Source organism: Sorex fumeus, unplaced genomic scaffold (assembly GCF_029834395.1).
Source record: "Sorex fumeus unplaced genomic scaffold, SorFum_2.1 ptg000050l, whole genome shotgun sequence".
Classification (NCBI taxonomy): Eukaryota; Metazoa; Chordata; class Mammalia; order Eulipotyphla; family Soricidae; genus Sorex; species Sorex fumeus.
In genome coordinates, this window is record NW_026606107.1 from 767,537 (window position 1) to 793,047 (window position 25,511).

The 25,511-nt window shown below is 40.9% G+C and overlaps 1 protein-coding gene across 1 annotated transcript; it reads right to left on the reverse strand.

Annotated features, from left to right (window-relative positions):
• Positions 1–21,259: 21,259 nt before the first annotated feature.
• On the reverse strand, positions 21,260–24,450 carry LOC130032575 (leucine-rich repeat-containing protein 14-like). The gene is made up of 3 exons (XM_056124129.1): positions 24,161–24,450; positions 23,125–23,724; positions 21,260–21,779 (listed from the first exon to the last, which is right to left on the reverse strand). The coding sequence occupies exons 1-3, from the start codon at positions 24,448–24,450 to the stop codon at positions 21,260–21,262; spliced, it is 1,410 nt and encodes a 469-aa protein (XP_055980104.1).
• Between the last annotated feature and the right edge of the window lie 1,061 nt (positions 24,451–25,511).

Consider the following 25,511-nt stretch of genomic DNA (forward strand, 5'->3'; position numbering starts at 1 on the left):
TATTTGCTTTTCTCTCTTCTTTGCACCTTTAGTAGGTTTTTGATGCTTCATGGTTTGCATAAATCCAGATAAAAGTCTTTCCTCTCTGTAATAGGGTCTACATCTCATGAAGACAGGAAAGTCACATATGGGACCTCAAACCCCACTTCCAGGGAAACAGAGTCAAATGAATTAGTTAGATGACAGGAGCAGACATTTAACAGGTGCTGTTACCAGTATCCTACAAACCTCAGGGTGACCCTAGAGGCAGGCCAGCTCAAGAAAGGACTGGAAATTGTCTCTATTATGGAAAAGGAGGTATCTGCAGGTCTGCAATGACTGACCCAGCTTGGGCCTGCTTCCGGCAACAAGAAAAACCTGGAAACCAGGATTTCTCCCAGCTCTGAAGAAGGGACGGGATAGACTCCTTTCTTCCAGGACACTCCTACAGAAAATGAGAGTCCTAAGGCCACCTCCAACTCATCTGCAGGCTCAAGGCTACATTCATCTCATCGTGGGACCAGATCTTCACATTTTCACACTGGCTGAGCCTGGGGTAGCACTGACATAGCACTGTCCTCCCGTGTTCATCAATTTGCTCGAGTGGGCACCAGTAACATCTCACAACAAATTGTGAGGCTTGTTGTTACTGTGTTTGGCATATCGAATACGTCACGGGGAGCTTGTCAGGCTTTGACGTGTGGGCGAGATACTCTCAGTAGCTTGCCTGGCTCTCCAAGAGGGGCGGAGGAATCAAACTAGGGTTGGCCATGTTGCCTGCGTGCAAGGCAAACGCCCTACCCGCTGTGCTATTGCTTGAGTGCAGTACTGATAAGACAGGTAAAATATTAAATGCTGTTATTGGTGTGTCTCCTGCTCTGTCAGCCAATTCCCAGCACCTTTCAGTAAATAATGGGGTTCCCCAAACAGAGAATTCTCTAATGTTGCTGTGTTTATACAAAAATACAAGCCCTGTTTGTTAAGCCATCTGGCAAATTTAAAGTGAGGGTGTAGAGAAAAGCATGTTTCTGTAAGTTGGTTTTCATAAGAATCAGATTCTAGTTCTACAAAGGTGATTGAATAAATGTATTCTAATGGGCTTGATTTATTATTTTTTATGCTTAAAGGTTTTTATTTTTTGCTTGTTTGTTTTAAATTTTTATTAGTGAAACACCATGAGGTACAGTTGTAGACTTACAAATTTTTGTGCTTGGGTTTCAATTATACAATGATCGAGTACCCATCCCTCCACCAGTGCCCGTTCTCCACCACCACTGATCCCAGTATCCCTCTCACCCCCCATCCCCCCCATCCCATCCTGCCTCTGTGGCAGGGCATCCCCTTTTGTTCTCTCTCTCTCTCCTTTTGGATGCTGTGGTTGCAAAAGAGGCATTGAGTGGCAATCATGTTCTGTCTATAGTCTACTTTCAGCATGCGTCTCCCATCCTGGGCGGATCTTCCCAACACCCTTTATTTGGTGCTCCCTTCTCTATCTGAGCTGCCTTTATCCCTAGAATGAGTGACTGGCCTCCAAGCCATGTAGTAAACCTCCTGGTACTTAACTCGGCTATTCTTGGGCGTTAGTCTCCTATTTTATTATTTTATATTCCCCAGATGAATGCAATCTTTCTATGTCTGTCCCTCTCTTTCTGACTCATTTCACTTAGCAAGATATTTTCCAAGTAGTACCACTTGTATGTAAATTTTATGACTTCATCTTTTCTAACAGCTACATAATATTCCATTGTATAGATGTACCAAAGTTTCTTTAACCAGTCATCTGTTCTCGGGCACTTTTTCCAGATTCTAGCTATTGTAAACAGTGCTGCAATGAACAAACAAGTGCAGATGTCACTTCTACTATACTTTTTTGTAATAGGATTGATTTTAAAGGTAACCCTCTTAGGTATTTCAGATAAAATTTGGTCTACTGACTGAAAGTAAACAGTCTAGTCTATAAAGAAACATACAGCTGCATATGCTGTCACTAGTCTGACCAAGATCGTTGAAACCAGACATTTACCAAGGAGAATGTCAGAGAAAAGGCAGGTATTCTCTTGAGCTTGCTAATAGGCCAAAGTACTTCTAAGTAAACACCTAAACTGGTTCTAAATATTTGTTCGTAGTTCTAAGTGCATGTACAGTCATTTGGGAGAGAACAAGAATTTTTTTAAACAGCTCTTAATTCTTGTCCATCATAGGATTAATATCCCATTCAGAGAATATTTCCTCTAAATCAGAAAACTCTGCAGAAGAGGAACAATGGGCATTGGAAGGAGGTTTTCAAAAAGGAAACTGGTGGCCTTACTCTTAGTTCCCTTTTGAAGGGGAGACTAAAAGACAATAGTAAGAAGTTTAGTTTTAAGAAGCTTATTTTTTGGCTGATTTAACTGTGTTATTTCTTGAGTACACTGAACTTCCCCCAAAGGCCAAAATAGCTTGTCACATATTTCAAACAGGAACAATGAGTTAGGGCCCTAAAGGGATATGGTTAAAGATGACTAATGGTTTGCTTCGGTTACATCTGCTATAACCATCCTTTCTGGTTTCTATAATAGTTCTTGCTTTGCTGCACTTGTGTGAATTTACAGAACACCAGGATGTGTTTGGGGGAGGCAGACTCAAACTAATTATGAAAATTACTCGTATGAGGAGAAATAACAGACTGTAGCGGTATGTTAGCATAACTGCAAGTCCTGCTTTTTGTACTACACTTTGCTTGCTCTGGTTTAGGTAAGGAATCTGCATCCAGTTTTTTTGAAAAATTACATACTTCTTCTATGGCTATAAAAGTTTCACCTTGAACTCTAATCAGAGTTCCAAGCCCATGGACTAGTTCCAGCTTGTGAACTCTCATTACTGAGCTATTTTTGCCTCATTAAATTCTCTGATACATTCTTTTGAGCCAGTCTCTGATTGTGGGTGGGAAATGGCCCCATTACTCCCTGCGACTTGTGTATTTTTCCCACTGGGAATGGGGACCACCAACAGTAGCTCCTCTTTCTCAAGTGGCTCTTGTTAGTCCCCATCCTGATAGGTGGGCACCTTCATCCCAGTAACCATCACTTCCTGGGGAATCTTCTCCCCTGGCAGCCTCTATACCTGTGCCCTGCCCCCTCTCAGGGGGCCTTAGCCAGGCAAGTTCATAGACTCCACTTTGTCAAGTGCAGTAGGGAGGCACTTCCCCAGAGCTTTTCATTACTGGAGCTCTACCCGGTTGCTTTCGATATGTTCCTTGCCTAGTAAGAAAATGTTGATTGTCTACCTTAGATCTAGGAAAGTTAAAAAAACAGTAATGTCTCACTGCCTTAGGTGTACAGCAAGTTGGTATAATTTAGTTTGTCAGCTTTATATTAACAATAGGGCTTTCTTGACCTATTAATAACAGGCAGGGAATAGAGGCTGGTGCAGGCTGAGAAACGTGGGGCAAGATCCACAATCAGCCGTCAGGGCTATTTTTTTCCCTGGGGACTGTCGCTTCATTTCTCAGTCCTTCAGTTTCCTCTCTGCCACTCTCAAAGTGTCAGATAACAACTGGAGCAGACCGATAGACCGATGAGTCAACTGTATATGTGTATACCTGTATGTGGTCTGTGGTCACCCCTTTGTAGTCAATTGCCTCTCTGTCTCTATGTGGAACACTTTAAACACTTAGCGCCAGGTTAAAATTAGAAGTAGAAATCCTTAGACCTGGGCAAGTCATCACTAGAGGTCAGTGTGATACATAACGCAACAATTTAAAAAGTTTAGGTGCATTTGGACCTTGTTAGACCAGGATTAAACTGAACGGTTTCTAAGCAGAATGTTGATCCTACAGAGAAATAGAAGTTCTCAATCTAAATTTCTTATTGAGAATGTTAAATGATTCCTAACAGCTGAAATTCTTTGAGCTTCAGAATCTGCACTGTCTAGAACGGGCTATGGAACTAGAGCCAGAAGCTAAAGTGAAATAAGAGCTCTGTGAGACTGCCGAGCTTTATCTTACATGTCTTAGCCAATTTTAACAAAAAATTAGGCTTTCTTTTACAAATAATTAAGGTACAAGAAATATGAAAATTAAGTCAAAGAATGTATTTTCATGTTTCATAAAAATTGATGGTTCAAATATTTTCTTATGCTGTTATGTCTAAACATACATATTTGTCTTGTTTGCATTGGATTATTAGAAGATCTGACCTAGAAAATCTTGAGGGTTGAAATAATTGTGGTACATAAAAACATGTTCAAAGAGTAATGGTTTAGTTTAAAGCATGAATTTTTTAGAGTTATAAAATTGGTTGCAAAACTTTTATCCTACAAGTGTTTAAAAAGATATCAGGCTTTCCTTTTGGAATTCCAGAGCAACTTCAGGGCTTCTTACTGAAAAAAGTGAACCACTGTAAAGTGGTTAGCATAGTTCCTGTGGCTTTAGGGGCTTTAGTGGCTCCTGAATATGGAGAGTTGGGTGACAAATGTGGGGAATGACATCAATAAGCTTTTTTTCAGACTATGTGGCCAATCTGCACAGTACATGAAAATACATGTTATTGAGATAGCTTTATTAGATGCCAATCTTTTCACCAGGCCCCATCCATGTCTTGGCCTTAAGATAATTATTTTTGATTGTGAGTATCACAAAACCTTTGGATATCTTAGAACTGATTTTTGTTTAGAGACGTCTGCAGAAAAAACTGCAATTTTGTCATGGTAAATAAAAAATTATTAGCAACTAGTCTCCAAATCTCTTGAGAAATTGAGTTGTACTAAATTTAGTAAAAGGAGTTTCATTGAGTACTTTTAAAATAAGGGTCTTAAGTATTTGAAACGTAACAATAAAAGTATAAATACTTGTTTAGTATGTTAGTACTTCATGGGAAGCACTGACCCATAAAAAGAAATGTTTATCTTACGTGAATAATATGTGTATTTTAGAACCAGACAAATGTTATACTGTTATTTAAGCTCTATGTTCTACCTCTATAGGTTTTAATAGCATTTCTTTTGATCTATGGCCCGTAGCAAACAGGTAAACCGCATGTATGGTAAGAATGGATAGCGTGTTTTTCTCTCCTTAACACTTTTTAACATATTTAATTCTCTGTGGCAATATTATTGTTTGCATAGATCCAGTAAAATGGGATATCTTACTGACAGATGATAAAGGGTTTCCCATTGTTACTTGACGAAGAGAGTAACAAAGTAAACACTAGTATATGTTTTAAATCTCAATTGGAGAAATATGAACCCCCAAATACAAATGTTTCAGTTTCTCTAAGATTGGCCCTAAATCCTAACACCTCAAAATGTGGGTTCCACCTAGGGCCTCAGATGGATCAGGAGGCAGGCTTTGTGCCACCCTGGCCATGACATGGGAGAGTCCAAGAGCTCTAAAACACATTGGTACAAGATCAATGTCTTAAAGAAATGGTCACTAACGGTGGTAGTGGGACCTCTATCTCCTCCAAGACCTAGGAGAAGGACCCTCTGAGGTCAGGTGAACTAAAACAGATTGACCTGAGACCTGCAGTTGGACCAAATGCTTCTTGGGAAAAGCCATCTTGCTCTAATTTAAATAAATCTAACAGTTAATATCCCAGTTCTTACTGTGCCTATGCAAAATAACAGTCATTTTTATTAAAGACAAATGATATTTTATGTTAATTGTAAAGGTGGGAAAAAACATACTTCATTTCAGGGATATGGTTTTTGTGTAAAAACCATATTCTTGGTCCATGAAGGGAAAATAAAACTTCTAGTTAGAATCCAGACTAAAATCATCCACACCCTTTAAGGATTTGGCTTATGGATTTGGCTCTAGGAACTTAGGCTCTGTTCAAAGTTATTTTAATTGTAGTCTTCCTAATCTTTAATTGCTTTACGAAAAGAGATCTCTCAGAAAGGACAAGAATAACCTCTAATAGCTTCCAATGTCTTGCATGTTTCCCCCCTTTTTTTTCTAAAGAGATATCAACACTCTTGTCCCATTCTCTAAGCAAAATAACAAGGGGAACAGGTAGGGCAAGCTAAAAAATGATCCTTATGAGAAGGAAACATTGGTGTGAAATGTCACAAGGGTGGACTAAATAATGCTTGGTAACCTGGAAGTCCAAGGCCAAGCCGCATAATCTATGTGACCAGACACCAGAAGATAATTATCTCAGCCCCCTATCCTTTATTTCAATGGCTGTGTTTCAGTGCCAGCTCTGAAAGGACCCACTAAACTGGGACACAATTAGTCTTTGACCTTCAATTATTATACTAATTCCCTGGACACGAGGTCATTTCAGCCCATCATGTGTGTACTATGCTTGGAAGAGAACATTGTGTCTTTGTGAATTAGTCTAGATAAATCCAGATCTATTTTAGACCTACAAAGTGGGCCTTCCAATACTGGGAATTGGGTTCTCATGAGTTGCTTTGATGGAAAATAAGTGGTCTTGGCTCACTTGGGTCCTGCCCTTCTTGGTCCCTTGGTGGTCCTCTGCTTGTCATAGCTGAAATGACCTGGCCATGTAACCTCCATGTCAGGTTTGTTTCCTCTAGGTTTGAATACATCATACTGCAGATGGTGACTAGTATGGAAACATGGATGTTGGTGACTGCAGTGTGGTATTGCAGACATCCAGGCATCCCCCTCCTAAGATACTTTGATTTCTCTGGTCCTAAACTATGCCCCAATGTTAGCACAAAGAAGCCAGGTAGACTCTATGTCTCATTTCCTGACTGCAGTTGGGGCTTCATGTCAGAGAGGGGGGAATGAATGAGGAAGCCTCAGTTTCCCCTTGCCTGTTTGAGAGAAAGCCACAATTTTCTTTCTCCACATGTTTCATGTCTCCCCTATCAAACTGAAACACGTTCCACTCCAAGAGTTCTGTCTCAGCATTCCTGAGATTTTCCAGGAACATAAAACTCTGCTTTGGAGCCTAGGCTGACAGGGAAACAAAGATAATGGGAAATTGTGCCTGGGGATATTTGGACCAGCTAGACATCCTTGCAATTTTCTGGCATCTTTTGTAAATCCTTGTCAATCAATAAGGAATGCACAGAATCTTTAAAGGGCACACACAAAACTCTCTTTTAACTTAGTCCTATACTAAGTTCCTCCCCATTTGGGGAGCTCCTTTTTTTCTCTTCTACTGTCCAATAAACTTTTCTATTTTCCAACTCTGACTCTGAGCATCTTTATTACTCAATATTTTCATTCTTGAAAATGTTGAAGAACCGGAGAATTGTTAATGAACACAGAAATCTGCCTTTGCCATTTCTGCCTTATCGGCATCATTGCTGAGCACTTGTGTGATGGACACTTTTAAATTAGTGACAGATAATAACAACATTAACACAGGTCAGCAAGCTAGGTTGTTTTTGATTGTATAAAGTGGAATTTTCTTTTGACTAATGATACTATGATTTTCTATTGTATCCTGGACATTTTTGATACCACACACACATGATGAGACTTTAGATGTTATTTTAATCTCATCTTTGCAAGAATATCATGTGTCACAAAGGCTGATGTGGGACACATTTTCAACTCTTTTTCTGATACCATTCTGACACAAGTAGGTTACTGACAAACTACCTCATAGCTGATGGCCGACAAAAAATATTCTGCTCAACTCTCCCCTGCCCCCCATTCCCAGGTTCCAGCCAACAGACCTCTTGATACCTTTTCAATGAAACAAAATATCAACTCAAGGTATTTTGTTGCCTCACAGAGAGAGTGAGAACTCAGTTCTTCCTTGGGGCCTGCTGACACCAAAGAAGAGGAGAGAATTACTCAGTAATCTGTGGATGCAAATTTGAGGGCGTGTCTCAAAATATCAGGGCAAGGAAGAGGAAAGCAGTATGCTAGTAACCCCACTTCCCATTACTTTGCTCTATCTTGATGAACGTTGGAGGAGAAGTCTCAATCTTCAATAGAGTTTACAAAGACAGGTGAAAAAGACATTGAGATGGTGACTAGCCCCATGTCATTGATGTTAGATGGATGTGGAGATTCAAGTTACCACTGAGCTTTACTAGTTGCAAAGTAGGAAATAAATGAAATGCTTGCTTATTTCTACGGCTGTCATAGCCTACACTGCCTTTTCAGCACCATTAAGGTTGGAGGAGTAAGAGTGGAAAGTTAACTTGTTGCTTCCCCTCACACGTACTCCACTGAAAGGTGAATTGAATCACCATCAGGTCTAAAACACCAGGCATTGGGCACAATGTTTATCCAATTCTTGTTTATATGGGATGGGAGAGCAGTACTGCACACAGGGAAGATATTTTGCTTCATAGACCAAGACTTATCCTGGTCCCTTATATAAAGTAAAAGTAAAGTAAAGGTCCTCCCGTTGATTATCGATTTGCTCGAGCGGGCCCAGTAACGTCTCCATTGGAGACTTTGTTGTTACTGTGTTTGGCATATCAAATACATCACCGGGAGCTTGCTAGGCTCTGCCGTGCGGGCGAGATACTCTTGGTAGCTTGCCGGGCTCTCCGAGAGGGGCGGAGGAATCGAACTCGGGTCGGCCATGTTGGCTGCGTGCAAGGCAAACGCCCTACCGCTGTGCTATCGCAACTGACTTTTTTTTGAGGTTTGGGTCAGTGAAGATTACTGGTTATGCGTTGGAGACTTCTGCCATGCCATGTCTTCCCTACCATGATGTCTCTGACAATATCATAACCTCCTTTCAGTAAATGTCCAGTAGTACACTGTGGCCCAACCAAGGGTTTTCTTACATGCTACCTTTTGTATCTCTCTTTAACATCATCTGATTCTACTCTTGCACTTGCTTTCCGTGCTCCATTGACCTTTCAAATCCTTTCAAGCAGGTATTAGCTTCTTATTTCCATCCCTGGACAATTGTGTATGTCTAGATTACAATTTTTCTTCTCACTTCATCTCAAAAAATTCCTAATAATTCTGAGTAAATTAAACTTCTTTAGAAAAGATTTTCCAATGTTTTATCTGAGACAAGCTGTTAATATATAAAGCACAAAGTCTTTTATAAAATTAATATAATTAAGGAGAATAGTTGATTTCAGAAAAAGCAAACTAGTTTCAAATAGAATATCCTTAGGTATCACTCTCATAATTGAAGAATAAGCAAAAGCAGTGAGTATCTTGTCAATTTTATTACTAATTTTGTGCCTAGTGGGCTAAAATTAAATATTTATAATTAAACAGATATGTATGAGAATACTAAAATAAACTAAGTTGAGCATTAATCTGTTTGCTTTATGATTAATAACATAAATCAGTTCATTATACAATTTGGAGTCTATGCATTTTTTCCCAAGGCAGAGCGTTTTCAACCATTATACTGTTATCTTCTGCCTTCTGTCCTAAGGTCAGTTTACATTGAGAAAAATTAATATATTGAAGGAAGGGAAGAACAAGTAAAATCCCCAAAGACTTAGGAAGTATTTATCTCTTTCCTGGCTTGTGATGCTCTCCTGTTTCATATATGTAATGGCAAATTGCATAATTTCATTTTTGTTAGGGAAAAGTAGTATTCCATTGTGTATACATAACCTACTTTCAGTACCTAGTCATTTGTTCTTGGACAATTGGGTTGTTTCCTTATTTGTGCTATTGTGATTAGTCTTGCAATAAACAGGAGTGTAAATGTCTGTTCTGAGTACACTATTACAGAATCAAAGCATTGTGTCCTTTCTTAGTTGACTTGTTCAGCTTAGAGAACATGCCTGGAGCTATTTCCAGATTTGTGCTATTGTAACTAGGGTTACAATGATCATAGGAGTGTAAAAGTCTTTTCTAAGAGACTGTTAAAGAGTCAAAGCATTGTGTCCTTGCTTAGTTGACTTGTTGGGCTTGGGAAAACTGCCCAGAGGTGCTCCCATGACCATGTAGCCCAGGGGAGAACCATTTTTATCATGTGTAAAGCACACAGTTTAGCCCAGGCAGTATCACTCTTCTGATATTTTGACCAGAGATTCAAGGTCATAAATGAAAGAAAATTAATCTTTTTAGTAAATGGTGCTGGAACAACTAAAGAGGAATGAATGTACTTCAAACTGCACTTCCCGCCATATGTAAAAAAGATTAAAGGAAGCAAAATGACTCAGAAAGAAAGGGATAGACATGGAAAGATTGTATTCATCTGGGGAACATAAAGTAACAAAATAGGAGACTAACAAACAAGAATGGCCGAGATTACTACCAGGAATTTTACTCCATGGCTTGGAGGCCAACCACACATACTAGGGGAAAAGGGAGCTCAGGTAGAGAAGGGAACACCAAATAAAGTGTGTTGGGAGGATCCTCCCAGGATGGGAGAAGCATGCTGAAAGTAGACTATAGACCAAACATGATTGTCACCCATTGCTTCTTTTGCAAACCACAATACCCAATAAGAGAGAGAGAACAAAAGGGAATGCCCTGCCACAGAGGCAGGGTGGGATGGGGGGATGGAGGGTGGGAGGGATACTGGGATCCGTGGTGGTGGGAAATGGGCACTGGTGGAGGGATGGGTAATTGACCATTGTATAATTGAAACCCAAGCACAAAAATTTGTAAGTCTACAACTGTACCTCATGATGTCTCACTAATAAAAATTTAAAAAAATCAATGTGAAAACTGAACACATAAAATTCATAAAAGAAAACAGAGGAGTGAAACTTCTGACTATGAACTCAGCAAAGTATTTTTATATTCACAAAAATCTTGAGCATATGGAGAAATGCTCTAAATCAGTACTAATGGGAAAATGCAAATCAAAGCAATGAAATACATATCACAACAAAGAGACTAGCACTCATTACAAAGAACAACATCCAGAGTTGAAGCAGATGCAGGAAAAAAAGGACCCTAATTCACTGCTAGTGGGAATGTCAACTGGTTCAGCCTTTTTGTAAAACAATATGGACATTCTTCAAAAGACTAGGAATTGAACTTCCATACAACCCAGCAATTATACTCCTGGGAATATACCCCAAGGGTCCAAAAACACAATTCAGAAAAGACATCTCCACTCCTGTGTTCATTGCAGCACTATTCATGATAGCAAAAATCTGGAAAATATTTAAGTGTCCAAGAACAGATGGTGGATATAACTATGGAAAGCTATAAGGCAGCCATTAGGAAAAAAAAATCATGACACTTTCTTATAAATGGATGAACATGGAGAGTGTCATGCTGAGTGAAATGAATCAGAGAGGAAAGGACAGACAGACTGATCACACTCATTTGTGGGATATAAAAAAACATAGTTTAATAATAATGCCCTAAGACAACATAAATAAGAGCCCTGAGAGCAGGTATTTAGTAGGAAGTTTGCCACAAGATGGGTGAGGGGTATGTAGTGAGGATAGAGAAGGAACTACTATAACAATGATAGTAGGGAATGAAAACTTGACAAGGACTGGGAGCTGAAAAGAGGTAAAGCAATATGCATCATACCCTTTCAGTAATAGTAGTGCAAACCAAAGCACCTAAAAGGAAAAAAGAAAAAAAGAGAAGAAAAGTGTCTACCTGATAGGAAGTCTTGGGCAGTAGGAGAGAAACTGGAGAAATTGTTGGTTGGAAGGTACTCTGGTGAAGAGGTGTGTATTAGAACACTGTGTGACTGAAATTCATGAAGAACTTTGTAACTGCGTATTTCACGGTGATTCAATAAAACAAAGTCATGAGAAGTTGGGGCTGGAGCAATAGCACAGCAGGTAAGGCGTTTGCCTCGCATGCGGGCGAGCCGGGTTCGCTTCCCAGCATCCCCTATGGTCTCCTGAGCACCGCTACGTGTAATTCCTGAGTGCAGAGCCAAGAGTAACCCCTGTGCATCGCTGGGTGTGACCCAAAAAGCAACAAATAAATAAATAATAAAAACTAGTCATGAGAAGTTTAGATTTTCTTTTTGCTTTTTTGGGTGGTAACACCCGGTGATCTGCAGGGGTTACTCCTGGCTCTGCATTCAGGAATTACTCCTGGCGGTGCTCAGGGGACCATATGGGATGCTGGGAATAAAACCGGATTGGCCGCGTGCAAGGCAAGCACCCTACCCGCTGTACTACCGCTCCAGCCTGAGAAGTTTAGATTTTTATCTAGAGTGGAAACTTCTGTTCTTAAAAGAGTATCTGAAAGAAAAAATCTGGATATGAGAAACATATGACTGATTAATGACTGATTTGTTGTCATGGGTGCAAGTCTGGCATGTCCTGTGCTCTGTTTGAATTACATCACCAGATGACCCCCAAAGACCTTCAGGAGATATACTGGTTGCTTGCAGCACTGTCAGCCTCAGTAGTTACTTGCATGGGGGGTGCAAGTACTGAGTGCAAGTACAAATGCCTATTTGTTCAGGAATGATACCTGAAGTAAAGTGAAAAAATAGAGCCTACAGAATAGAGAAAAATATTTGTAAAACACATAACTCATATGGAACTTGCATCTATAATTAAAAATGACTCTTACAACTCAGTAGTTATATACAGTCATATGTATATAGAGAGAGAGAGCACTGCAGCACTATAACACTGTCCTCCCATTGTTCATCGATTCGAGCACACTCAGTAATGTCTCCATTGTGAGACTTGTTGTTACTGTGTTTCTCATATTAAATACGTCACGAGTAGCTTGCCAGGCTTTGCCATGCAGGTAAGATACTCTCGGTAGTTTGCCAAGATCTCTGAGAGGGTTGAAGGAATTGAACCCGGGTCAGCCGCATGCAAGGCAAATGCCCTACCTGCTGTGCTATTGTTCCAGACCATATATAGAGAAAACACGGTAGCACGGTAGCATGGTCCTTCCGTTGTTCATCAATTTGCTCAAGTGGGCACCAGTAACGTCTCACAACAAATTTTGAGACTTGCTGTTACTGTTTTTGGCATATCAAATAGGTCAAGGGGAGAGAGCAAATAATTTAATAGACTTTTCTCAGAGGAAGATTGTAAATATCAGCAAGAACCATCCATGAAGGTGATAAATATAATTTATAAATTCAGAAAATTCATAATCACAGTGAGATAACACTTAAAATTATGATAACGTTTGCCAGAAAAGTCTGATATCATCAATACTTGTAATAATATGGAAAAATTTTAATGCCAAGATAGGACTGAGAAGATCAGCCGAAGAACTCTACATTGGGACCCATGGACTAGAATGGAATGAACATGGTGAGAGACTGTCTGAGTTCATCATGTCGACCAAGACCATCCATGGTAACTCACAATTCCAGAAGGCCGAATCTAAACGTTGGACATGGGAGTCTCCCAGTGGACGGTTCCACAACGAAATAGACCACATCATATTCAATCGATGGTCTTGCCTGACTGATGTCGCTGTTATCCCAAAATTCCAAATGGGATCAGACCACCGTCTCCTTCTTGCAAAATTCTACTTCACAGAGTGGGGAGAAAGGGCTGCAAAGTTTAAGAAGAGAACTCCCAGAATGACTACCAACTGGGAGCTCTTTGGCACTATTGCGGCAACATGGGAAGATGCCGTCCTTGACAACATTGACAAGGAATATGATAGAATGGATCAGCACCTCCATGATTGTGAGAGGAATGCAGAGAGAGAGAGAGCGAGCCACAAAAAGATGCCTGTTTTCTAAAACTCTGGAGCTCATTCACCAATGTGGCTTGGCGCAAGTCTCAGCAACCACAAGCGAACATCCAAGCTCGCAAAGCAGTGCAGAGAAGCAATAAAGGATGACCTCAAAGAGAGAAGAGCAGCAGAGCTGGCAGATGCGGCAGAAGTTGGGAAAAGCATTCGCAACACCTGCCTGTCCTTCTCCAACTACAAGAACAAGATGACTGGCCTCCGACATCATGATGGATCTATCATATCTTCCAGAAGGGCAATGGAGAAGATTATCCATGACTATTACTCAGATCTCTTTGATAGCCACGTCCACCTACTCACATACCAAATTCCTCAGGCTGATATGTCGCTCCCAACATTCTCCCTTTTGAAATCTGACATGCTATTTTTTTGGTAAAGAAGTGAACAGCACCTGGCCCAGACAAGGTCAGACCTGAACACCTGAAGCACCTGCCATCAGTACTCATCAATATACTGGCTCAGCTCTTCACACGCTACCTGTCTGAATGGAAGGTTCAGTCCCAGTGGAAAATCAGCAGGACTCTACTACTGTACAAGAAGGGAGACATCCATAACATTGGCAACTATCGTCCGATCTGCCAATTGTCTGTTGTTTACAAGCTGTTCACTCAAATCATCCTGAATAGGATTGGCAGAACACTAGATGAAGGACAACCATGTGAGCAAGCCGGTTTCTGAAAAGGATTCAGCACAATCGACCATATACACACGATAACCAAGCTCATTGAGGTTTCTCGGGAGTTCAAGATGCCACTCTGTCAATGTTCATTGATTTAAAGAAGGCCTTTGATTCTGTTGAGACTGAAGCGGTCATCGAGGCCCTAGCCAAACAGGGAGTTCAAACTCAATACATCAAGATCCTCATTGAGCTGTATTGTGGATTCACTACCAGGATCTCACCATTCTACAGGGAGGTGATCATTGACGTCAAGAGAGGGGTTTGGCAGGGTGATACCATTTCACGGAAACTTTTCAGTGCCACCCTCGAGAGCGTCATGCAACGACTGGAATGGGAAGGAATGGGAGTGAAGATAGATGGTCGGCAACTACACCACCTCCGCTTTGCTGATGACATCTTTCTAATTAACACCAAACATCAGCTAAGCGGCACAAATGCTAGCTGACTTGGACCGTGAGTGTGGAAATGTCGGAGTACAGCTGAATCTCACGAAAACAATGTTTATGAAAAACGGTCTCTTATTCTTGATGTTCCGTTCACTTTTAATGGGACAAACATCTCTGAATGCAACAGTTATGTATACCTAGGTCGAGAAATCAACATAACAAATGACCTGGCACCTGAGTTGCGCAGGAGTAAGAGGGCAGCTTGGAATGCCTTCAAGAGCATCGAACGAAGAAATAGCTAAGAGGACGAAGAACCTCCAGCTCCAGGCACATCTCTTCGATTCCACTGGTTTTCCTGCATTAACATATATTTCAGAGACCTGGGCCCTATGAAAACAGGATGAGAATGCTATTCAGGTCTCCCAAAGAGGAATCAAAAGAGCTATGCTTGGAGTATCACGTTTCACTCAAATGAGAGACAGATTCCAGAGTTCTGATCTCTGTCGACGGTCAATAATCAGGGATGCTGTCTCGTTTCCCAAGGCATCAAAAATCATATGGGCTGGACATGTAATGAGATTTGGAGATGACCACTGGACTAGAGCCATTACTGACTGCATTTCATGGGACGTCAAAAAATCACGTGGCCTCCCACCTATGAGATGGTCAGACTTCTTCGTCAAGACCCTGAACGATCAGTTTGAGGCTGTTCGTGTTACTAGAACAAGCAGACACCATTGGGCTATACTAGCATACAACAGGGACGATTGGAGACATTACTGGCGCCCACTCGAGCAAATCGATGAGTAATGGAATGTCAAGTGATCAGGTGATCAAGTGATCAATATGGAAAAATAAGAACCCTCATGCATTGTCAAGTACTCCAGCTGAGTCATTCATATATGTCCCCCAAATGAGAACATATTTCCACACAAAATAATAAGTCACTGTTTTATGAGTGCATTATTCATATGAACCAAAAATGTAAATAGTCCAAATCTCCATGTACTATATAGCTAAAGAAGACATATCCACAGCAGTAATTTAATCAGATAAAAAGGGTGTGCTTTACTAGATGCTCTCCCAAGTGAGATAAGCCAGTTGCCAAAAACTGAATATTGTATTATTACATGCAAATATAATGACAAAATAAAGAACTATATAAAGACAGTAAAGATAAAGTAGATTAGTTGTTGCTTAAAACTATATCTAAGGGATTCAAGTATAACATTTAAGAGTTTATACTTGATATGATAAAAAATGTAACGTTCACTCAATAGATATACTAAAAACATGAGAATTTTACCATTTAAATGGGTGAATACTATGCTATGTGATGTATATCTCAAAGCATTTGAATACACAAAGGAAAACAAAAATGATATAAATCTACACAGCTTAAATATATTTCAAATAGACATTTTTACACATTTCTATCTGCTAAATAACCTAAGTCCATAATTAATAACCGTGCAAAAAATCATCAAGTCCAGAAGACATAATTAGAGAATTGTACCAAACATTTAATGTAGATATAATTGTAAATATCAAAAACTTCCAGAAGATAGAAGTAGATCGTGTACATTCTAACTAAATCTATTGAGACCCCATCTTTTGGGGTACCATTTAATCCCATTTATTTATTTTGAAAAAAAAAAACTAAAACAAGAGTGAAGTGACATAAAATAGGTCAGAAATAGTTACCAGAAGACTAATGGGGAGGGAGAATTGATTAGAAGGAAAAGAGAAACTCTCCCTTGTCCTTTTTTTCCCAGTGGTGATGGCAAGTTTGGTCCACACCCGGCAGAGTTCAGGCACTATTGCTAACTCTGCTCAGGAGTGCCCCAGAGTGCTCAAGAAACCTTATGTAGTACTGAGGATCAAACTGGGACAGAGAGTAAGGCATGTGCGTATACATCATTTTAAAGCCTATCTTTTTCTTTGCTTTTTGGGTCACACCCAGCGATGCACAGGGGTTACTTCTGGCTCTGTCCTCAGGAATTCCTTCTGGTGGTGTTTGGGGGACCATATAGGATGCTAAGATTAGAACCTGGTTTGGCCGTGTTCAAGGCAAACACCCTACCCACTGTACTATCTCTCCAGCCCTTAAAGCCTATCTTATCATTTCTTTGGAGTACTAATTACAGAGTCTACTCTGTGCTGTCAGAAAATGAATCTTTGGGGCCAAAGTAATATTATAGTGGATAGGTTGCTTGGCTGTACACCACTGGCTTAGGTTAGATCCAGGGCCATATTTAGTCTCCTGATCCCCTCCAAGAAAATAAAAAATAAAATGGAAACAGCAGTTACTCACCTTTGCTCAGTTACTGGCTTTGGATATCCCTTTGGTCTGTGTCTGTATTTATTTTTCTTATTGTCTTCCTGAAAACGATTTTAATTTTCATAATTGTCAAATTATGTATGTCAATTTTAAATAGGAATAGTTTTTAAAATATTTATTTAGGGATTGTGAATTATAGAGCTTTCAAGACTAGAGTTCAGGCTTGCAATGTTGTAACTGGAAACTTGCCAACATTCCTCCACCAATATCCCCAGTTTCACTTCCACCCTAACCAACTCCTAAGGAACTTTGGTGTTTTTATTTAGTGACTGTTGTCTGTATCTAATACCTCCAATACTCTTGGACCTTTTGGTTTTAATATATACATGATTACCTCACTTCTACCTCACCCAAAAACCCAATGCTGATATCCAACGCCCCTACGATAATCAGTCTCTCCTCTTTATCTGATCACTTCTGCCTCTTTCCTTTTTGTAATTATTTCTACATTTGAGACCCACGTGCTTGCCCACATTTGATACTTCCTATTCCCTTGCCTTGCTACTCAATATAGCAAAGATCAGCAGAAATATCCATCTAGTATTTGTTCCTCTCACTGAAAATTCACTTAACATGGAACCTGCCAGTTTCATTTGCATTTCAACAAACTGCATCATTTTATCTTTCCTTACAGCCACACTATATTCCACTGTGTATATATGCCACAGCTTCTTTATCCAGGCATCTGTCACTGGACATTTAGGTTGTTTTGATATCCTGGCTACTATCTGCTGGGGATCAGACCTATGTGAACAGGCTGGAAGCAGGGGCACCTGGAAGACTAAGAAAAGAGACAGAAGTGAAATAGAAAAAGCATGGGGTCAGGGTGCTAACAGCCTCGTGGACTAAGAGCCCCGACTATCCACCATAAACAGTATTATTGCTTAGACCCAATGAAAATGAGAAGAAAAGCATTCTATGTTCAGACACCTAAAAATCATGATCTGTTTGGGTTAGACTACTACATATCCGAGGATGTTAATTTATCAGGATAATCATAAATGTAAAGGGCTTTTTAAGAAGGACATTTTTCCAGGAGGGGAAAAAAATAGAGCAGACGGGACCAATTCCAGTGTCAGCATTCCACAGCAGCATTCCATATCTGGACCGAGATTTGGAATTCTGTTTCATAACAGGTAAATACAGATGTGCAAACAAACAAACAAACCCTGTCCTCCCATTGTTCATCGATTTGCTCCAGCGGGCCCTGTAACGTCTCCATTTTGAAAGTTGTTGTTACTGCGTTTAGCATATTGAATATGTCAGGGGTAGCTTGCCAGGCTTTCACCGTGCAGGCGAGATACTTTCGGTAGCTTGCCGGCCTCTCCAAGAGGGGCGGAGGAATTAAATCCCGCTCAGCCGGGCTGGCTGCCTGCAAGGCAAATGCCCTACCGCTGTGCTATCACTCCAGTTTGCCTTGTTTCAATATGCCAAACACAGTAACAACAGGTGCGCATTTTTTTAAAAAAAATTGTTTGCTTGTTTCTTTGTTTTGGGTGTAGATAGCAGGTAGTGGAATTGTTGAGTCCTGTGGGAGTGCTAGTCTTCCTATTTTGAGAAATAGTTATACTGTTTTTCAGTCTTCCTATTTTGAGAAATATGCATACAGTTTTTCAGAAGGGCTAAACAAGATGCCATTCCCACCATCAGTGAGAGATTCTTTTCTTTTTACATACCACTAACACAGATTGCTTCTATTCACTTTGATGTAAGCCATCTTCATGGGTGAGTGGTGACACCTCATTATGGTTTAGTTGACTTTCCCTGATGACAACTGGTGAAGAACACTATTTCCATAACCACATCCATATGTCCTTGTATTGCAAGTGTCATTCAATTCTTTTTACCATATTTGGCCTTTCTCAAGTCGTAGGCGCTCATCAAGAGCATGAAGATCCACATGGGTAAGAAGCTCTACATCTGCGACAAAAGTGCTGCAAGACATTCACCTCCTCCACACACCTCACCAACCAATTCCACTCACACACAGGTGAGAAGCAGCTCCAGTCTGCGGAAAGATATTTGCCTGATCATCCTACCTCACCATCCACAAGCGCTTGCACATGGGTGGGCGACCCTATGAGTTCGAGAAATGATGCAAGGCCTTCATGGTGTTCTCTTGTCTCATCAAGCATCTGTACTCACATATGTCCTAGGCCCACGGTTGCCACAATAGGTGGGCAGGGGCTGAAGGCTTGTGTTGGGACACAAACAAATGTCCTCGACCCCCGTGTCCCCACTGGAGACAAGAGACCTTACCCTACCCTCTGAGTGTGGAGCCAGGGCTGGCCTATCTCCCTGTTCCCCAAACAACCAAATCCTTGGCCCCAGTGGGACACCAATGCAAATCTGCAGCCCACCCACACCCCCTTTGTAAAGTCCACTCATTTTTCTGAGACATTTTTCAGGCTGGATCTTGACCAGAATTTCCCAGAATGTTCACTGTTTAGATGGAAATCCAGAATGTGCCTTGTTGAGGGGGAGCGCATGGAGAGGAAGCAGGATTTGTTTTGGAAATGTGTGCATGGCCAGATGTGCCCCCTCTCCCCTGATGAGACCTTAAGAGTTAAGGATGCCACTGGGGTGGAAGAAACAGACTCCATTGTCTTATCCGCACAGCTCTGACATTTCTCCTGGATCTCACGACGGGGCAACTGTATCTGTACCTAATATGTGGAGATTTTGCCCGTTCCAGTTTCACCATCCCAGAGACCCTTGCCCCTGAAGGGAAGCATTAAATCCTCTCTGTGGTCTGCTATGCCAGAAGACAGGGTGGGACCACTTTGTTAAATGCTCCATGAACAAGAGGACCGGGGGGGGGTGCATATTGGACCTCTGACCACTCAACTATTTTGCATTAAGCCTCATTGATGATGACAGGATGCAGGGGGCTGGGGGCAGGTCCCTGCTCTGCCTCCAGAATGAACCCTTAGTTTCCTGGATGGGCTGCCGTTATGCACCTGGAAAATCTGCTAGTGAAAGATCTGGTCATTCCTGACTGCAGCCCCTGGACCTTCCTGATTGAAGCAATGGGGACAGATACGTTGGACTCTTATCCATGCCCACCTGCTCTCCCTTTCCTTAGTGTTAGGGTTTTGGATATAGGAGCCAAACCACAGGTGGACATACAGCCCAAGGCACCTTGAACATGAAATCTTTGCAGTTTCTAAAAGAGGCAGTGAGTTCTGGATGTGTGTGTGGACCTGGGGTGAAGCACGTGTGAGCCTACAATGACCATTGCTGCCTTTCTGCTAATAGCCATACCAGGCCCACCCTGGTTCCCACTCTCAGTCTTCTGACTGCCCTAAGCTGGGATCTTCTTCCATAAACTCCTGGGGCAAAAACGTGGCTGGGCCCTGTGGTGAGAGCCTCACCTGTCTATACTGCAAAGAAATTCCCAGCCAGCTATGGCAGTAAACACAGCATGTCAGCATGTTCTGCAAAATCCTCCTTGTCCTCCCATCCCTGACATTTTCCCATGTGTAATATGCAGCTTGAGGTAAATAAAAAATCATGCTTGTCAACGCATGCCTTTGATGGGAGTCAGCACCCCTAGCCCTTGGGGAGCTCATATTCCCCATTTTAGAAGAAAATGGGAGGGTAGCGAATGTGTCTTCCAAAATGTGGGCCCCAGACCAGCCGAGTCCCCCTGCTGCTGAGACTGATTCCCATGACCTTGTCTCCCTGAGAGTCCTTAGATCACAGAAGTCCTGGCACAGCTCCGTCCTGGGGCAAGGGCTCATGTGTACCCCTGTGTTTGTCACAGGTATGGGAAGAAGGCTGAAGAAGTTCCATGGTCCCTTCTTTGGGTGACTGGGGCCAGCTCTGGGGAACCTGCAGCTAGTGTGAGTGTCTGGGGCAGTCATTGTGTCTTTGCTAGTTGCCTAGTTTGTGTGTCCAGCAGAGATGGGGTTAGGGCACGGAGGGGACAGATTTGGGAGTTTGGCAAGTGATGTGGACATGCTCACATGAATCGTGATTCAGTCTCTGTCTCGGACTGGAAGGGGCTCATCCCAGACAAGACCTATCCCTTTTCCACCCATACCCCCTGCCAAAATGTCCAAGGAGCAATAATTTTTTCAAGTGAATGAATGTAAGGATGCAGTTAATAGATATACCCAAGGACGCAAGAATCAGAAAACAAATTCTGGAGACAAAAAATGTAAATTAGAGGTCAGTATTTTTAACAATAGAAGATTACATATGTGTTTCTTCAAACTCTGGCCTCAGGTAAAACAAAGCATTAAGAGGTGCCACAATTCTAATTAACTCATATTCAAGTATTAGGCACCAGTGTTATAGGCCAACAACAGTGAAAATCACTCAGGATAAGTAGTCCAGGACATGTCACTACGTCGTGCCATCTGTAGCAGAAAGTTTAGCTGGGCTTTTACTGCATTAAGTTTCTGTCTGTTCAAACTGCCTGGAAAGTTCCCTTCCTCATAGCAATGGGCAGGGATAGGATAAACCACACGCTTCAGGTTTACCATGGTTGTTAGCGTTTGCAGAAGGTTTTCAAGCGCAGACATTGTGACTGGATTGAGAGCCATGACGATGGCACGAAGTTGATAACACTGTGTCAGGGCTGGGATGATAATTTCGAGAGCAGAATCTGTGACTTGGCAGTTGTTTATCTCCAGATGCTGCAGGGTGCCAGACACCCTCTCCAGCAGAATCTGGAAGGGCTCTCGACCTCCCCAGAATATCAGGTTGTTACTCAAGTTCAGTCGCTTTAAGTGGGTGACCTGAGAACTCTGTGAGAGCACAGTGATATCTCTGTTAGAAAGGTCACAGAAAGGCAGGCTCAGGGAGGTCAAATGGATAGGACTCTGCAGGACACTGTAAACAAAGAAAAGAAAGATTATTCTAGAAAAAAGGAAATATCCAATGATCTTTGACTTACAGTTACCTAAGTTTCTAAAGTTATTTCTACAACATTTGCAACAAGACATTCAACCACTTGGGAATTGGACTTTGAACTTACACATTTAAGGTCCTTAGATGATTACTATTCCAACCTCACATTCAAGTCTCTTAATCTTTAAAAGTATACATTTAAAATAATAATTTTATGGATTATGGAAATAATGAAAGAAAAACTGAACACCCAACTTAATCACAGAGGATTTTGTTCAATTATGTAGTGAAAATGTGTCTGAGAAAGCAGCCAACTGAGCATTTAATATCTTTACTTTTTTATTTATTCTAATTTATTTTATTTTATTTAAATTTTACTTATTGAATCACCGTGAGAAAAGTTACAAAGCTTTCAGGTTTAAGTCTCGGTCATACAATGATCAAACACCCATCCCTTCACCAGTGCACATTTTTCACCACCAGGAATCCTAATTTACCCTCCTTCCCACTCCTCCCGATGCCTTTGAGGCAGATGATTTCTACTTAACTCTCTCTCTCTACTTTGATTACATTCATTATTTTGACAAAAGACGCACCATTATTATTTGGAATTTCCTCCCAACAATCAGAACTGCTGAAAAGGCATTGTGAAATAATTTGTTTTCTATTGCTGGTTATGCAGACCATATGATGTTGTGCAGCCTCAAGCCATGTGATTTTGGATTTCTGATATTTTACTAATTAAGTCTGGAGGGATTTCTGCCAATAGCCAAATAATTATGAAATTGGTTTGTGTGCCTCTGGGGCCATGGCTGTGTTGGAGAGCCACTCATGGGGGTCAACTGGTGGCCTCGGTAGGGCGTGAAGGACGTGCCAGTTCCGAGAGCACTTATTATCTTTAATAATCAAGGAGGCAATTCAGGGTCTAAGCCTCGACTGAATTATCAAAGCAAAATAATCCAGCAGTGGATTATGAGCATATGACTATGCTCAGTTCATGGAGATGTGCATCAGTGCTATGGTACAAAACTTTCTCCAGCTGAATACTTATGCCCCTCTCTAAGATACTGTTCACACCAAAAGGGCAAGGACTATAACTTTTCCCACCAATATATCTGCAAACTTCTCATGGTGTCTGCATGTAGTTGACTGAGCAACTGAACAGATGAATAAGAATAGTTTCCTTTCTGCCCTTATTATTCTCCTTGCCACTAGGTACCTCTAATCTGGGAAGTTTCAAACCCTCAAAATGTCCAAGTTGGGAAATAAAGAAAAATAGAGCATTAGCAGTATTTATCATGGCTCTTTCACAACCCCACCCTTTTACCTGAGCAATTTGTGCACTCGATCTGAAAGGCAGAAGAAAGACAAGTTGAGTTCTTGAAGAATGTCCAGTTTACCCAGCCAGGTGAGAAAAATTTCGAAGTTTGGCCCATTACAAGACTGATATGGAATGCTAGTCAATTTAAGGCTGTCCAGGTGTTTCAACTGAGGGAAAAGGCTGGTGACTCTCCTCAGATGAACTCGATTCACTTCCAGGCGGTCAATGCATGCTGGATCAAGTATCTGCAACATATTTGTGTGCACAGAAATTTGATTAATTTGTAAATATCTGCAACAGAGGTGCAAGGACCCAGAGCTTTGCTCAACTTTACTCTTAAGAAATGAAAGAAATCTCTTTGTTCTCAAAGTCGAATTGAAGGTAAGGTTGATTAATAATTCAGCTGTTTTCCAGGTGACACCAGGATCAGTTTCAGAAGGAACCACGTCAAGGCACTGAGCCTCATTCAGGGCTTCTTCTACTTCAAGGATGGAGCGGTCAGAATAAACACATGAGTGGAAACAGAAAGCACGTCTGGTTCTGTAGGAGCATGTTATTCTACACTCTATATTCTGTCTTAAATCCAGGATTCTCAGTTTGGGTCCCCTGTAAGGGATAAAAGAAGATAGAACATGTGAGGTGTAGCAGGTTTCATTATAACCCAGAAAGTTCAATGATGTGGAAATGGGACAGAGCCGTTTGTGCCTGGTTTTCAATCCACGTTATTCACATACAAGTTCTTTTCACTCTATTCCCCATACTTTTATCATTTCTGGTTCTACAAGTCTTGATGTCTATGCCCTTCTAAATAATCCCATTCAGGAAGTAAATCCATCAAGAACATCCTTAATCAGTTATATTCTGTACTTGGCCCTGCAAGACTTTCAAGTACTTAAGGTCACCCCATGTGTTGGACAATAAACACATGGAGATTCTAACTATGCATCAATGCATCAATGGTTACTTTGGGGGATACTGTTGGTATTCTGTTGGTACAGGTTCCATCATGTCAATCTGAAAACTAAGTCTCTAGTAGTCTTACCCTGAGGGAGAGCTCTGGGCAGGGATGAACTGCAGACCATCCACCAAGGCTTCCATTATATCATATGGTCGTTCTTGTATTTTCAGTGTCCCGATGTGCAGACAGTGAAAGGGCCAAACTTTGACCATTGCCTTTAGCACCTCCTTCTGTCTGCCCAAGAAAGCAGTCTTGAACAATGGAATGAAAAGATGTTTAGGGAGGATTTCCAGTGCCTTGATAGCTGCAGGCACATTGCTCAGCAAGCACTTTCCAGCACACTCCATCAATGTGGGTGCAGTGTTTCTATCCATCTTCCTTGCTTTCAGGTGAAGAATCTTTCAAAATACAGAGAAGACATTCAAAGACCCCTTTTTCATATTAAGTTAGAACCAAAAATTCATTGAAAAAACTATTTGGTGTGTCACATGGTCACTTCAGCTAACCTCAAGTAGAAGCATAGAAAAGTACTTCTAAGTTTAGATATGTACACAAATAAGTAAAAATATACAGATAAACAAACATATAGGTTGGTATATTTTGTGTAAGACAAAACTGCCATAATAGCATAAGACATGTTGCCCACCTAGTTGCCTTCCTCCCACAATTTTTTTGTCAAAAGAATTCAAATCAACAGAGGAAAAACTAACAAAAATCAACTGTGTCTTAAAGTATAGAATACCAAAATTAATTGTGGAAAAAAAAACATGAAACCCTAGTGTGCAATCTGTCACAGCCTCATAACTAAGGCTTTGTAGCAACAAAGTCAGATGAAGGAAAGCTACAAGAGACAAAGAGGAAGGAAGACATAGAGAGTTTTATAGTCACAACAAAACTTCAACCAGAAGGACTAAACACATAATAAGTTGGGAAATACCAAAAAGAGGACCAGAAAAATGAGCATATGATTTCAGGGCAGGAACTCCAAAATATGTGCACTTATAGAGAAGTAACAATAGTGAAAAGATGCAATATTTAAAACACATAAATTTGGGGGGAGAAATCTGACATCTAGATAATGACAGGAAAAGGAAAAAAGCCAAAAAAGAATATCCTGTGAAGAAGACATCAAAGAAACACAAAATTAGAACGTTCTCCAATTCTCTCCACCACCAAAACCTAGACAAAACCTAAAAGACACGGATTTTGCTACTGTGACATAAAATATCACCATTAAGCTAGGACTTGGTCAAGTAAGCTAATATCATAGAAAAAAGCAGGGATTTTACGAAAAAAGTGAACCCCTCCCCTCTCCAAGGATGCAAAATAGCATGTAGTACACAATCATGAAGCAGAAGGATATTGTATTTAAATTCCCAAAGAGAAATTATTTAACACACATACAACAAGAATAAGAAAATAAGTGGCCTGAGAG

Excerpts from the sequence above, each read along its gene's own strand:
- LOC130032575 (XM_056124129.1), bottom strand. The coding sequence starts at position 24,450 with ATGGATAGAAACACTGCACCCACATTGATGGAGTGTGCTGGAAAGTGC. Across the intron at positions 23,725-24,160 it reads GCCCAGAGCTCTCCCTCAGG|GGGACCCAAACTGAGAATCC; the intron begins GTAAGACTACTA and ends TATCCCTTACAG. Across the intron at positions 21,780-23,124 it reads CGAGTGCACAAATTGCTCAG|TGTCCTGCAGAGTCCTATCC; the intron begins GTAAAAGGGTGG and ends CTTTGTTTACAG.